The sequence below is a fragment of the Cupressus sempervirens genome, chromosome 5, assembly GCF_028749045.1.
Source record: "Cupressus sempervirens isolate cs-2001-9-10 chromosome 5, ASM2874904v1, whole genome shotgun sequence".
Classification (NCBI taxonomy): Eukaryota; Viridiplantae; Streptophyta; class Pinopsida; order Cupressales; family Cupressaceae; genus Cupressus; species Cupressus sempervirens.
In genome coordinates, this window is record NC_143122.1 from 353,284,659 (window position 1) to 353,299,751 (window position 15,093).

At 31.4% G+C, this 15,093-nt stretch overlaps 1 protein-coding gene across 1 annotated transcript; it reads right to left on the reverse strand.

Moving 5' to 3' along the window:
- Positions 1 to 1,855: 1,855 nt before the first annotated feature.
- Positions 1,856 to 5,078, reverse strand: LOC149556181 (uncharacterized). Its single transcript, XM_089830308.1, has 4 exons — positions 5,001 to 5,078; positions 4,310 to 4,365; positions 2,279 to 2,320; positions 1,856 to 2,110 (listed from the first exon to the last, which is right to left on the reverse strand). Exons 1-4 carry the CDS (start codon positions 5,014 to 5,016, stop codon positions 2,030 to 2,032), a joined length of 195 nt encoding a protein of 64 aa, XP_089686434.1. The 5' UTR covers positions 5,017 to 5,078; the 3' UTR covers positions 1,856 to 2,029.
- Between the last annotated feature and the right edge of the window lie 10,015 nt (positions 5,079 to 15,093).

Genomic DNA, 15,093 nt, shown 5'->3' on the forward strand with positions numbered 1-15,093 from the left:
TCTAACTACTATTTGCAAAATCTACATATACATGTTCAATAGCAAATTACTAACCACTTCTTAATTAGTGCAACCAAATATAAACTACAATTATAACAACTTCTAAACGACCCAATAACCTACCAACAAAACAAAACTTTGTACTTCGTAGTGCTTATTCTAAGAACTTCTCAATAAGATGCAATTGCAGCTATCCTCCCTACAAATTGCACCATTGACTAAATTTCAAAAAAACAAAAACACAATGAATTTTTTTGAAATTTTCTTCATATCTATATATTTTGTGATCGAAAACAACAAAAAAATCACTCTATTTTTCGTATATCTGAAGAAGAATCATGTTCGATTTTTTTTTTTTTGTCTTGCATACATTTTGTTTAGAAATTAGCCATACAAAGGGTAATAATACAACCCAAGGGTCTAATGATATATTAAAGCTCTAGGGCTTTCATTTTGTCCTCTGACGGACAGTACTCAGTCGTGGGCTATAGAACATTTCCCATGACTATATTTTTAACAGAGTCAAAATAATCATTGATTTCATTTTATCATCATTTGTCACCTAGAGGTCAGAATCGCTCATGCAACTCAATATTTCTGTTTGCCCCTTAATCGCCTTAAGTTTGCTTCTGAGAACTTCTGTATTTAATATTAAATATGTTTTATGTATTTGCTTGTCGCTACAAACTCCAGAGAATTTCCTCAGCTGCAGTGTTAGATAAACTAACCTGCATGATCTAATTTAGATCACTTACATAAAATTATTCATTAAAAATGAAATTGAATTGTTATAATGTCAAATTCTTAGTAAATGTACAATCACTGTCCTCTACCTACCCTGATTTTTTATGCTAAATTACCATCAACATACATTTTTTATAGAAATAATATAGGACAGTCGCAAAAGGAGTCGAGACCATCATTTACATTTTGTTTTCACCATTGTCAAGGTCCAAGATCTTCATTGATTCATACAATACCATTCTTGAAAAATTATTGCCCTACCCAACTTTACAACTCAGATACCTATTATGGAATTTTTATGCAATATACTTGCTAGTTCAAGTATCAGAAAGTTCCACACTGTAAACTAAATTCAGAAAAGCCTTAAAAAGGAGTACACATTGAAAGATTGTCATTTTAAACCGTTGAAAATAAGTCTAAAATTTAAACAATAAACTGAAACATGCTCAGATCATATATTGATTAGTCCAACTTTACACAGCTTTCAGCACTGAGAAGAAAATCATCATGGTCCAAGTGTAATTACACCTGTAACTGCATATGTAAGCATTTATAATGATTATGACATATTAATATAACAAAGCATAGACGCAAAAAAGAAATGGGCTATAACTGCATTTATAATGATGATGAGAAATTAATAAAATCAGCATATACACACTTCATAATATTAGCTTCTAGCTTCTGGATTTTGATTGTATTAAAAAAGCAGACACTCAACCCATAATCTTTGCTACACCCACTCGCATTTCAAAGATTTTAATTGCATATAAATTGCTATGACCATTTTCAAAAAAAAAGCAACTCATCAGTCAACATTAAGGTTCTAAATAACTCATTTAGAGTTGACGCAAATCACCATTGAAACCATATGAATTTGAAAAGTTCAGGTGGTCAAGTAATTAGGACCAGTTCTGCATTAGATGCAAATTTTCTTAACAAAGAAGAAAAAATTCAATTAGCAGTAGCACCATAGATCTTGAGTAAACGAACCTTGCACATAGTCCCCAATTTCAAGCCTAAATTATCTTTAACAATAATAGTTTACCACATTCATTTCAGTAAAATTTAAGACAAAAATCTAACTCAAAATAGCAGAAAGAAAACCAGACACAAGAAAAGTCCTTAATTACTTATTCAGCTATCAGCACACAATGACACATAAATGAAGGTCTGGGAGGGCTATAATTTTAAGCATTCTTAACCATATTGCATATTTTAGTAAAAATTTCCTATGCAAACACTATAGTAAATTCCAGCTGCAAATAGCCATCATTTGCAGTGCCTATTTTTTGCCACTTTTCTTCAATCCAGATCCACCAAAAGAACCTTTCTGTTGTGCCTTGGCTTTTAACTCTTTCAAGGCCTGTACCACGACATAAAAGATAAAACAAACATCAATAAGGAAATGGCAAAATGAAGATGACCTTAGCTATAAAAACATATGCTACGCAAAAATCCCTCTCCGGAGGAATCTTAGAACATGTCATAATATGAAAAATGAAAATTTAGTTCTGGAAAAGATGGGTGTTACCTTCTCCTCATCTTTTTTCTTTTGAATATTTGCAAGGTCATGCTGTGTCAAAATAAAAGCAGACTAATCAGTATCAATAATGAAGCTTTATACATACAACAACATATTACTAGTACTTTCTGTACTGCACAAGACGAAAAAGAAGTTGCTAAATTAAACTAGCTCTAATATAGGTGATCAAATGACATGTCCAAACTGACTTATAAGGAATGATTGCGGATCACAAGAAACTGTTGAATTACAAGCTTGTGCAAAACTAAGTTCAATTATTCTAACAGAAGTACACAAGGTGAGATCATTTATTTATAACAAAGAATGCCCTATTGACTTCAAATGATCAATAGTAAATAAATTAAATTTGACAGATAAAATATTTATAACGTATTTAATCAATTGTCATTAAGAAGAAAAAAAGGTGGAACGAACTAATTGCAGAAAACTGTCCAAATACCAACAATGTAAGCAATCTTGACTCCAGGGCTGACAACTACATGCCTACTCGTATGCCCTTAGATGCTCTCTCTCTATATACACACTGTTTCCCAACTATCTGACACCAGCATACTAACTAACAATTGCCCATCTATTCGTTGGATATTGGCATATCTGTTCAGGCCCAAAAATTATCATGTCGAAAAGGATGCAGATAATTTTTTAGATGACAATTCCTACAAAGAATAGATCTATGAACAAAAAAGGAAAAAACAACTTTTAACTTACCTGCATAGTTCTTCTATTTTCCATGGCGTCAAGTTGTCCACAATTTTCATTAAAAAAGTTACTCTAAAGCACAATTTCGAAACTAGGTATCAGCATTTAATAAGCCGATTTACTAATTTATTAAAGAGATTTTAAGTCTGATACACCATACAGGCATAGGAGCTAATGTTGGAAGTTTAAAGCCATCTAGATCCAGAACTTCCACATTTAGCATAGGAACGATGAACTTCCGATGTCAGATAAACTAGTAGTCTCGCACACATTAAACTGTTTCTTTTTATGAAGCCTCTATTACCTTAAAAAAACAGTCTTATATGCATGTTAGCACTGTCAAGATGTTATACTATCACATTGTTTTTCATTCTTGTACCTCATTTTGCATCCTTTTCTGTACTGGCTATTAATCTTGATGATGTTTGGCAAAGTTTTGCATGCAATTTAAAGGATAGTTAGACATTTTTTGATGCGTTGATGCTATGTGAACTCTAAACAAGTTCAGGCCATTGCAATCTAAGTTCTAACAACATATGGCGAACTTGGTGAGGAAGACATTTTCTCAAGTCAAACCAGAATGGTTCAAATCTTGTGACACGTGGCCAAAATGATGACAACTGAACTCTAAACAAGTTCAGGCCATTGCAATCTAACGACATATGGTGAACTTGGTGAGGAAGACATTTTCTCAAGCCAAACCAGAATGGTTCAAATCTTGTGGCACGTGGCCAAAATGATGACAACAGTTGCAAATCTGAAAAAATGCTTCTGTGAGAAAAGCAAGAGAAGAACCATTTTGTAGTCTCAGAGGGAATGCTTCAAGTAGTGTCCTTAGAACCTTAACAATAAAAATGACGCATGGGAAAAATAAGAACTAATTAACAAAATAAAAATCTAATTTGCAGAATGGATTTGACAAAAGCAAAATACAATTTTGCAAGACGGGGGAATAAAGTAAATTATTAAATCATTTCTGGTTTAATCTATTCTAGCTCCACAATGACAAGCACACTACTCTCTATTTAGGATTCAGAGGCAACAAAGATTCAGACTCAACAAGGTCTCAGCCCAATGGTTGTCTCAGAGCCTAAAGGATAAAGTTAAGAAAATATAAAATATTCAAAATCCGTTTTCCTGTTTTCTAGGAGATTAACAGGGCTTGTCATTTGGGTCTTGCAAGATTTGGCTGTTCAACTCAGTTGAGACTCGCTAATGCCCAAGACTAGATCAGAACGTTTTCAGTAAATCTAATATACATAATTTAAAGACGTATATAAAGAAAATCCAAACTCAATTACCATAAAAAGAAAGCCCTACCTCATCATACTCCTTTTTGTCTTGCTTTGGCTGCTTCAGGGGCTTAGCCTTTCCACCTGAACCGAATATTTCAAAATTAGCAAAACGAACAAAACCAACATAAAACAACATAATCGAATTTCACAAAATATTGCCTAAAGTTAATGCCCTAAATAATTGTGGCTTGCAAAAACGATTGTCAAATACAAACAATCAGGCATCTAATTACACCCAGTAGAGATTTTTTAAAAAAGCATCAACAAATTTCACCAAATGAAAAACTAATGAAAACAATACATAAAAAAAAAAAAATTTCAAACCCTAACCCTAAAATCTAAAAGTAACAACCCAAAAACTAGCAATATTTGCACCGCTGGATTGATTCAGAACCTTAGAAGCACTGAAAATTAATAATAAGCAAGTTACAGAAAAAATTTCATCTACCGTAATTCCTAACCCTTAAATTTGCCACCAGTAGATAAGGTAAAACAAAAGCACCGCCCAAAATCTAGACATCTTTGTGACTTGAAAAAAAAAACCTCAACCTACTTGATCGGCATAGCCCGATAACCTCCCACAGAAAAATACAACACAAATTTAAAAACTCTATGAAAATAAATAAATTCAATTGTTTAATCTCTGAACATACACGCACAAAAATGAAACCCTAGAATTCTTCTTTTTAATGAATAGGGTCATAAAAACAACTTACCTTGCTTGCTTGACATGGTTGCTGGTTATCAGAGGGTCTGCAAAAGCCTTGTTAATCGTCTGGAAGCCCTTCCTCGCTGAATATACAGAGTTATCTGGCCTCTTTTTATAGTAATGATTGATGTCTTGTGTTATATTCGAATTGGCGTCGTTGCGAATTTGTGTCACTTGACGGGAGATTGGACAATAGCTTGTGTTGTCTGTTTGTGAACATATACTAGATGGTGAGAGAGAATTTGTTCTTACCCGTGGCGGGCTAAACGCCTTTATAGAAGCTTCTTGTGGAGAGTTGCTTTACAACTGAGCGAATCAAATAAGAGAGGAACGAATTTTTTTCCATTATGATTTAAGTTCTCCCTTATGCTAAAGTAACTATAGGAATCATATTTCACAATTAAGCTTGGAAATAAATGCATTAATATTCTTTTGGAATTTGGTTTTTTATAAATAAAATTGATCTCAAAGAGGAATAATATATAATTTTAAATGATTTATTAATAAAAGATATATTAAGTTGATAGTGAAGATGTATCAGAGATTAAACTTGTTTAGAAAGCTTATGGGTTTATTTGTGTGAGCAACTTTTCTATCAACCTTTCAAATCATTCTCCATTCTCCATCATCATGATGACTATGCATGATCATAAATTATGGAGAATGGTTTGAAATGTTGATGGAAAAATTGCTCACACACTTAAATCGAGAAGCTTACTGACAAGTTGTCATTGGTTGTGGAAATTTCATGCATTCAACTTTTATGTAGATCAGAAGGAATAGAGAGTATATATAGTTTATGTAGTCCTATAAAGATGTTAAATTAAAAGAAGGGTGAAGAAGAGAAAATTTCTAAAACTAAATTCAAATCCATGAGTTGTTTTTTTGTTTTATGAAGGGCGTTTGCATCAGTGCAAATGTCTTTTTTGTGCACTAAAGTTTATACAAGTGCAACAATGTATCCTTAGGTGCGCATGTATCTCAAAATTTGGTAGAATCATTAGATCTAGTTTTTAGGGTGAATTGTAATGTCCCAAATTCTTATCATGACAATATAAGATTCACTTTCCATAATGGGGCAGAATTTTACACTTCATCTTTAATGTTCTATCTTTCTCTCATTCCTTGGACCCACATTTTTGTAATCATTTTCCTTCTACTCTTTCAAGGTTTTCGCCTATATTCATATTTGTTCACTTATCTCCACATTCCTCAAAATCCAACTTTATCTTAATCATTAAAGATCCAAACTCCCTTGATAGCATTATTTTTCCTTCATCCCCCTCAAGTCCTCAATTCCCTAAGGGCCTGTTTGGTTGCTGGAATAGGATTCGAATATGAAGAGAAAATTAGAATATGTTTTACATTCATTGTTTGGTATACTCAATCAGAATTGGGAATAGGAAGACATATTCCAATTTTGCCCCTAAAATGAGCATATGTCTATGCCAAAAAATAGATGTTATTGGAATAGGCCATTTCTATTCCCAATCTAATTTTTCTTTTTAAATTATTTTAATTTTATTTTATTTTTTTTTAATTTAATTTTTTGAAAATTAATTTTAAATTTTTAAACAATTTTTTTTAAAAAAATTGAATTTTTTTTATAACATTTTTTTAATTATATTTATTTATTTAAGTATATATATATATATATATATATATTTCTCATTAATTTCAATGAATAAAATAAAAATGAACATGAATTATTAAAAAAATTAACCAAAAAGTAATAAATTAAAACAAAAAAATTTAAGGGAAATAGTTTTAAAAATATAAAACTTGATCTTATTCCTATTCCATTTTTGTACAACCAAACAATGGATTAACATATTCCTAATCGAATTCCAAGTGAACCAAACACGATTGGAATTGCCCTTTTCTTTTCCCATTCCCCATTTCCATTCTCATTCCATTTTTCTATTCTAATTTTCAATTCCTATGCCAGCAACCAAACAGGCCCTTGCTGGAATACAACCGAAATAGTCATTCAAAATTAGAATATGATTTTTATTCTTCATTTGGTGCACGGAATTGGAATGAGGAATAGGAAAACATATTCCCATTTTAGTCCCAAAATGAGCATTTGTCCATTCAAAAAAATACTTGTTATTGGAATAGGCCATTTCTATTCTCTGTTTGACTTTTCTAAATTTAATTATTTTTTAAGTCTGTGGTTACAGATAGGTAAAGGTTTTCAATATTTTCAAATATTTCAACAATTTTCTAATAGCGTCGATTGCATCTTCAGAACAACATTCGTCATTTTATTCGCCTACAAACTTCTACGCTATTACCACAGACGTCAACGTAGAGTTACATTGACTTGGACATTAATCACAAGTTTTTTACATCTTTCTGGCGTATTGCTTGTTAGGATATGAAAGAGACGATCTGGATGATGGTTAGATATGTCGTTGGATAAGCAGCTAGATGCATCGCTAGATAAGCAATAGGGTGAAGAGAGTACCATTGGAGATGCCAAGCTAAATAAACATACAAACATGTCAAGCTGATTAAACAAACAAAAATGTTCTGCAAGGTTGGAACACCAAGTTGATTGAGCATACCCAAAATAAAGTTCTGCAATAAAGCAATTTATCAGGGAAGAATGTAGGGAAGAATATCACGGAAAGAAGATTTATCAATTTAACTTTTTTTTAATATAATATAAATATGAATTTAACCCTATTCCAATTTAAGCTTGTATAACCAAACAAGGGATAAACAAGATTGGATTGCAGTTTTCTGTTCCTATTCTTCATTCTCCATTCTCATTCAAATTTTCTATTCTAGTTCTCAATTCCTATGCTTGCAACCAAATGGGCCCTAAAGCTCCACGTTTTAGGCATTCGGACTTCCATATTTTAGTGTCCATCATCTTCATTCCCTATGCCACACAACCTATATTGTGTCTACCTTGCAAGATTCTAAAGCTTTAGATTCTTTCTTGTGCGTGATCTAAAGGAGTTAGTATCATCAATCCCTTAGTATTCAATTTCATAAAGTCCTTAACACACCTAAAGCGTATCTAGTATCATATAACCTATAACTCTTATTTGCACCTCATTTTCTACTCTCGTGTATTCATACTTCAAAGCTCTCCTTTCTCTTATTATATCAATATCAACCATGTTATATCCCCAATCCTAGACCCCCACTAGTATCAAACTTTCAATTTATATTATTCTCACTCCTTTATTTGGTATCATTGAAGCTTAATCCTCAATCACTCTTACAAATATGTCTAAAGAATATTCTTATCTCCCTATAATGTGGATATATAACATCCAAACCCCAATTCATCATATATGAGTTATTTTCAAAGCCAAATCCCCATTGCATCCAATATTAATTATTTTCAAAGCCCAATCTCCACTTCCTCCTAAAATGAGTATTTACAAAATTTAGTTCCTACTCCTCCATGCATCAAGTATCTTCAAGGCTTAATCCTCACTCCTCATTTTCTTTTGTTATTCTAGTTTTTGGATTCTCTTTACCATCATACATCCTACGAAAGTTGACAACATGTATCCCATCACCACATACCCTAATGTTATGTTAATCTACTTTCTTGATTCTATAAACATTTGTATTTTCTCATACCTTGACATCTCATTCTTTAAAGCCCCAACTTCAAAGTTTAAAAATAAAAACATACTAAATGGAAACACTTTTGAGCAAAAAGTTGACTCCCAATTCCTTGGCCCTTATTGCATTATATATTTGTGCTACATGTTTATATGGATCCTTACCTTCATGCATGCTTTTTCTTAAACCCCTATCATTAGAACCAAGGACATCAATACTTTTGTCGCATGTAAATTCTAGATGATGGGGAACATCAAAATGGATCTCAGCATGTGTAGGCCCATGCTAGACCACTCACCTCTACATAAAGCATGAAACTTCATTAGTTTATACCTTTTTGGATATCATGTCAACAAACTGTAAATTATATATTAGAGCACTTGTGTTCTCCTTGTGGATCTATTATCAAGAACTCATGGATTGGGATATTATAGGTTGTTACTTCTTTGGTTTCTTGAGGAAATTCCACTTGGAGATCACATTAATGCTAAAGAATGAGTATTTTTAATTCATTCTAATATTTTCCTATGTATCTAAATGATATAAAAATACTATAATTTACTAATGTTCTTTGTGATCCATGTGTTCAAATTTAGTTTATTTACTATAGATCTATTACATTCAATAAATTTTTCATGAATATTTTCTATATACATATTAAAAGTATTTGCATGAATGTCTAAATAAGGCATTACAATGTTATTAGATCCTTGATATTGTTATTTCATAGGAAACAAACTATTGATGCTTCTAATGGAAGGAGAGATCAAGTATTAAATAAGTGAGAAAATATGTCTCAAGCATCGGCCTAGCTAAATAAAGATATATTGTAAAATGGGAGAGAAGAAGAAACAATTCTCTCTATGAGGACACATATAGACTACACCAAGGTCATGAAGGAGTGACAAATCTAGCATTGAAAGTGTTGAAATTTATAAAAAAAGGTTTTTAAAAAAATGTTGAATAAATATTCTCAAGAAAAAGAGGTACATTTGTAAGAAACAACACCATGGCTAGCTATGTGTGGAAGAGCTCAAAATCAATTTGTTTTTGTAGAAAGGGATAGATTAAGAATGAGTGCTTATAGACTCTCCTATATGCTGAAATTTCTAAGGAGTACTAAGTTCAATCTAAATTTTTTATAGCTACATGACCATTATTGATAAGAAAACTTATAGGAGAGGAACTGTACATGACAATTAAATTATTGGAAGTAAAAAATTGCAAAAAAAAGTACACAAATTAAACAAGATATATCGTAGGTGTTGGTTGTAAAAAATTAATTATATATTTTACTATCTACCCTTTAAAGGAGAAAGATGACACAATTCTATACATTACATATGGGAGGCATTGCTTAACGATTTGCAGAGCTATGTTTTGGTCACATAAGTAGAAAGCCTTGTAAAATATTTAATGACTTTATTCAAAGGATTCTTGAGTGCTTTGAGAAAAAGTATGAGGACCACTATTTAAAAGAATTTGTGATATAAAACAATACACTTTGTTGAATCCTATGTTGTTAAATTTTAACAAGTTATAATAATTGTTACAAACATTTCAAAAAAAAAAATTAATTAATTAAATTTGTTGAAAGTTTTTTTTAAGCTACTCAAGGATTTTGTTAAGACTCACAAAAAGTTGAATTCCAATTCCTTGGTCCTTATTGCATTATATATTTGTGCTACATGTTTATAAGGATCGTTACCTTCATGCATATTTTTATCTAGACCCCTATCATTGGAACCAAGTACATTAATACTTTTTTTCACATGTGAGTTCTAGATAATGGGGAACATCAAAATGGATCTCAACATGTGTAAGCCCATTCTAGGCCACTCACCTCTACATAAGGCATGAAACTTCATTAGTTTATATTTTTTTGGATATCATATCAACAAACTGTAAATTGTAAATTAGAGTACTTATGTTCCTTTGTGGATCCATCATCAAGAACTCATGGATTAGGATATTATAAGATGTTACCTCTTTGGTTTCTCAAGACAATTCCACCTGGAGATTGCATTAATGCTAAAGATTGAGTATATTTTATTCATTCCAACATTTCTATGTATAAGACTAATATAATAATACAATAATTTATTAATGTATTATACAAATTTATAATTTATAATAATACAATTTTTATTTTTTTTTCTATAGATAATTTACATTTAATAAATTTTCCATGAATATTTTCTACAAAGTAAAAGTAATTGTATGAATGTCTAAATAAGGCATTACAATGTCATTAGATCCTTGATATTGCTAGTTTATAGGGAAACCAAACTACTGATGATTCTAATTGGAGGAGAGATCAAGTATCAAATAAGGGAGAAAATAAGTTTCAAGCACCAACCCAACTAAATAAAGATATATATTAAAATGTGAGAGAATAAGAGGCAATTCTCTCTATGAGGATACATATAGACTACATCAGGGTCATGAAGGAGTGACAAATCTAGCACTGAAAGTGTTGAATTTTATTAGTCCTGGTCGTAAAGGCAGGAGACTAAAGCTTTCAATCACTTCCAAAATATCAGTTGGGTCGTTGGAAACCATGCCTTTGCAAATTATAACATCTAACATTATAGTTTGTGAGATATATTGAAATTCATTTTATGTCATATATGTAAATTTGGTTTTTCTTATTGATTGTTGTTATTTTTTCAAGTAATCTTTTCCTTCTCCTATAGAAATATTACCTCAAATATTTGAACATGGCAGCTATCATTTTTCCAAGAGACTACGTGTCTCTTATTGTAATTCTTAAAATATATCTAGATGCTCCACATATCTGCAAATAGTTAGTGTATCATTTCCATGCTTCCACATTTTATAGATAAGCATTAAAATTGAAGTTTTCGATCTATTGTGTATATTCTATGTTTTAGAGTCTATATTGAGTGGTTGTAAATGACCTCTTCTTCTTCTTATATTTTATTTCAGGAATGTTGCATCATTTCAGTGAGCTAATTCAAATCTATGCTTCTCTTTTCTCTTTCAAGATTTTTGATTATTTGTGTTTTTTCTAATAACATAGAGATGATTTTATAAAAGATGAGTGTTTAAGATGGTGGTTTCAATTTAGAAATTTCTAAGTAATAAACTTTAACATAGATGAAAACTATATTATATGTATTTATAAATCTTGAATCCCATAATATCAATCCTAGATAACAAAGGTTGGGAGTAAGGTTATTATCAATTCACCTTCAAGCTTTCAGAATGTACAACTTCCTCCATTACAGACCTTTCCATTTGTAATAAAATCAACTTTGTGTTTTCCCTATCTACTTTTTTTTTTAAATCAGTAAACGACTGAAGTCTTTGATTATATATATATATATATATATATATATTGAACTTTATAAATTTCTAGAATTACTTCATTCAAATGGGCACTAGTAGGAACGAACGGAGAAGAAAACCTCCAATCTAGCCCAGGACCATAGTCCTATACAAAATACAATAATAAAACCTGCGCATTCCCCAGTTTTTAATTCTTTATTTACACCTCTATTTCTTATTTTAAGCTTTGGCAGGTACAATGTCATCCTTTATAATAGATGTTATCATTGAATATGATATGAACCCATCTCCTAAAGCTGATCTTGAGTAGTTACCATTCTCTCTGTATACATTCTTACAAACTTGTATTTGGGTTAGCTATAATATCAAGGAAGATAACATTTTCTAAGCCATATCTCAAAGTAATATAGTTAACAGATGAAAGTTATTGAAAATCTAAAACATTTCTTGAATACCAGCTACCTCTAGATCTAAACCATAATAACATTATTTCTATTATGCTTATTCTAAGTAGAAATTAAAATGTTGCTCTCCTTTTGATTTTATTTAGAGCTTATTTGATTTTATTATTGGATTATCATTAATTTTTAAGGGTGTTTATGTTATAAGTGATTTAAGTAATCTACAATATCTTTTTCCCAGGTACATGATTTAAGTGCTTATGTTACCAGGTTATGATTGCAGATGACCATTTCCCTAAATTAGTTGCAAAGATGTTAAAAAGTTAAAGACAATAAAATCGTAAATGCATGCTAAATTTATACCTAGGTAATGACTCTCCAAAATCATACAATTGCCTTATTACATATCATCCTTAGAAAGTGCAAATTTGATATAGACATAAATTAAAGCTTAATTCACTAAGTTAATATCAAGGTGAACGCCAAGAACCAACAGAACAACAAAACCATGATCTCCATGAATTAAACGTTAATAACATCATTTTATTTATATATGTTAAAATATACACTATTGATACTATGCTACAACCAGAGGCAACATCTTGATAAGGAAACCAAAAAGGGCCACAACTAGGGTCGAAGCTAGTACCATGCATCGATACGGCCATAGGTCGAATACAAACTATACCTAAACCCGCTAAAGAAATAGACAAAGACAAAGCAAGCCAAAAAAACCTAAAACATTAATTTTCAGAGCTTAACGTTGAGCTTCCATCTCCTTCTTCTAGTATACCATCAGGATGTCTTTAGCTTTGTTGACATCATCTACTCACGAGCTCGACAGAAACACATAGGCTGAGAGTTCTCTATTGGACTTGATGAAATTGGGCAAAATGAAATCTAGCCTATTCTGATCCTTGAAATTGATGTCCAACTCAACATAGGCTTCAAATGCTTGTAGAAAATTAACAAGCCACTCCTTGTTTGGATCCTCTCTAATTCCTTGCCATCTAAGCAATAAATTAATACAAGCCTCCATTTTAGGCCAAGTATTAAAGAACTGGATATTATCCCTGATATGCATTGATGGCCTCCTAGCAACATTAACATGTAGTATCTAATCAGCCTTAAATGTTTTAACTATTGAGTTTCAGGATCCCTGAAAAACCTGTTTATCTAATCAAAAACATTAACATGTAGTATTTCTCCTGGTTCATATGCCATATACACCTCAAGGAGTGGGATAGACAACTTCTCATCCATGCTGAGTACGATGTTTTCCAGACCCACAAGCCAAGTTGGATCAAAGACATTATAGCATAACCTAACTATTCCCCATTTCTCTACATATGCTCAAGCCATTCATCCTATAAATGAGCCAATGATAGAACTATTCATATGCCAAGTGTAGTCATAATTGAACACTTTTTCCCCAATTGCCTACGAAATAGCAAACCTAGACACATTATCTACCAAATTTAGGATCTAATTCCACCTCTCTTATTTTACTGACCCTCTAAACACCATAGTCCTCACTTCCAAAGCATGAAAGATGCAAAAAATAAACTCCATAATTATTGATTGACTAACAAGATGCAAAAAACCGTAATGAGCTTAAGAATGTTGAGCCTTGAATAGGAGATGGTTGTGCTCAAGGCACATGAAATGATTAATGTGGGACTTGCTTGCTTAAAGATAATCATGATCCGACACTATATGGGTATGGCTAGACATATTAACCATGCTTCTTAATGATTATTAATTGTATTTCTCCATATAAGAGTAATATAATAATGGTTCCTATTAAAAGAAATTAAAGACAACATGCAATCCTGCATAAAACCTAAGCCTTACTCCTCCAATCAACAATTCATTATATAAATCTTATCTAGTCTTTGTTAAATTCTAAGATGCTATAAGTGTAAAGTCTTCACCTTGTAATGTCCCCATCTTTTTAGCATCTCAATGGAGTTCTTAGCCTTAACATTCTCTGAAGGCTAAGTGGAGAAATAAGGAGAAATTGATTAAATTAATTTTTTATAAAGTCATTAAATAAATTAAAATAAAAGGGTGACAATATTTAATTAATTTAATTAATTGAGAGTGAATTAATTATTGGAAGGGGGAAACTTCTAGTAATTTAATTTTATAGAAGCACAATTAATTATTGTATTGCAAGAGAGAAGCTTCTAGCGAGTGCATTGATTATTGGAAGGGGGAAACTTATTTAATTTCCTAAAAGCACATTAATTATTGGAAAGGGGGAAACTTCTAGAGAATGCAATTATTAAATATTTTATTTCCTTCTATAAGGGTGAAGGAAAAGTATAAATAGAGGGGAGAGCTTCATTGTTTATCATTCAATTATTGTGAATTGCATTTGATATTAAGTTGGGAGAAGAAACTAAGGTTTCCAATTTCAGTTAGCCATTGGAGAACGTCAACTCTTCAGTGTTGCAACCATTTGAGGTGGTGAATATCCATTGAATTTGGTATTCAGGAGAGCTTCAATTCAGGAGTTCTATTTGTGCTTAAATTGGAGAATAGATTTTGGCTGCTATAGTACGCATTCATGATGTCACACTATAGTGTCTATGTTTGATTCATTTCCATTCTTGGGCATCACTATTATCAAGTTCCTCTTATAACTATTAGTAGTTATCATTGTACTTCATAAGCATATGATTTTGCTGTGATAATTCAGAATCAAATTTTGGTATTACTATGGTCATTATTGTATGCCAATTGTTTTACATTTCATATCTAGTTTCCATGTATTTGCATTGAAAATACCAA

Coding starts and splice junctions, on each gene's coding strand:
- LOC149556181 (XM_089830308.1), bottom strand. Junction 2,321..4,309: donor ACAAAAAGGAGTATGATGAG/GTAGGGCTTTCT, acceptor ATTTTGACACAG/CATGACCTTGCAAATATTCA. Junction 2,111..2,278: donor AGAAAAAAGATGAGGAGAAG/GTAACACCCATC, acceptor GTCGTGGTACAG/GCCTTGAAAGAGTTAAAAGC.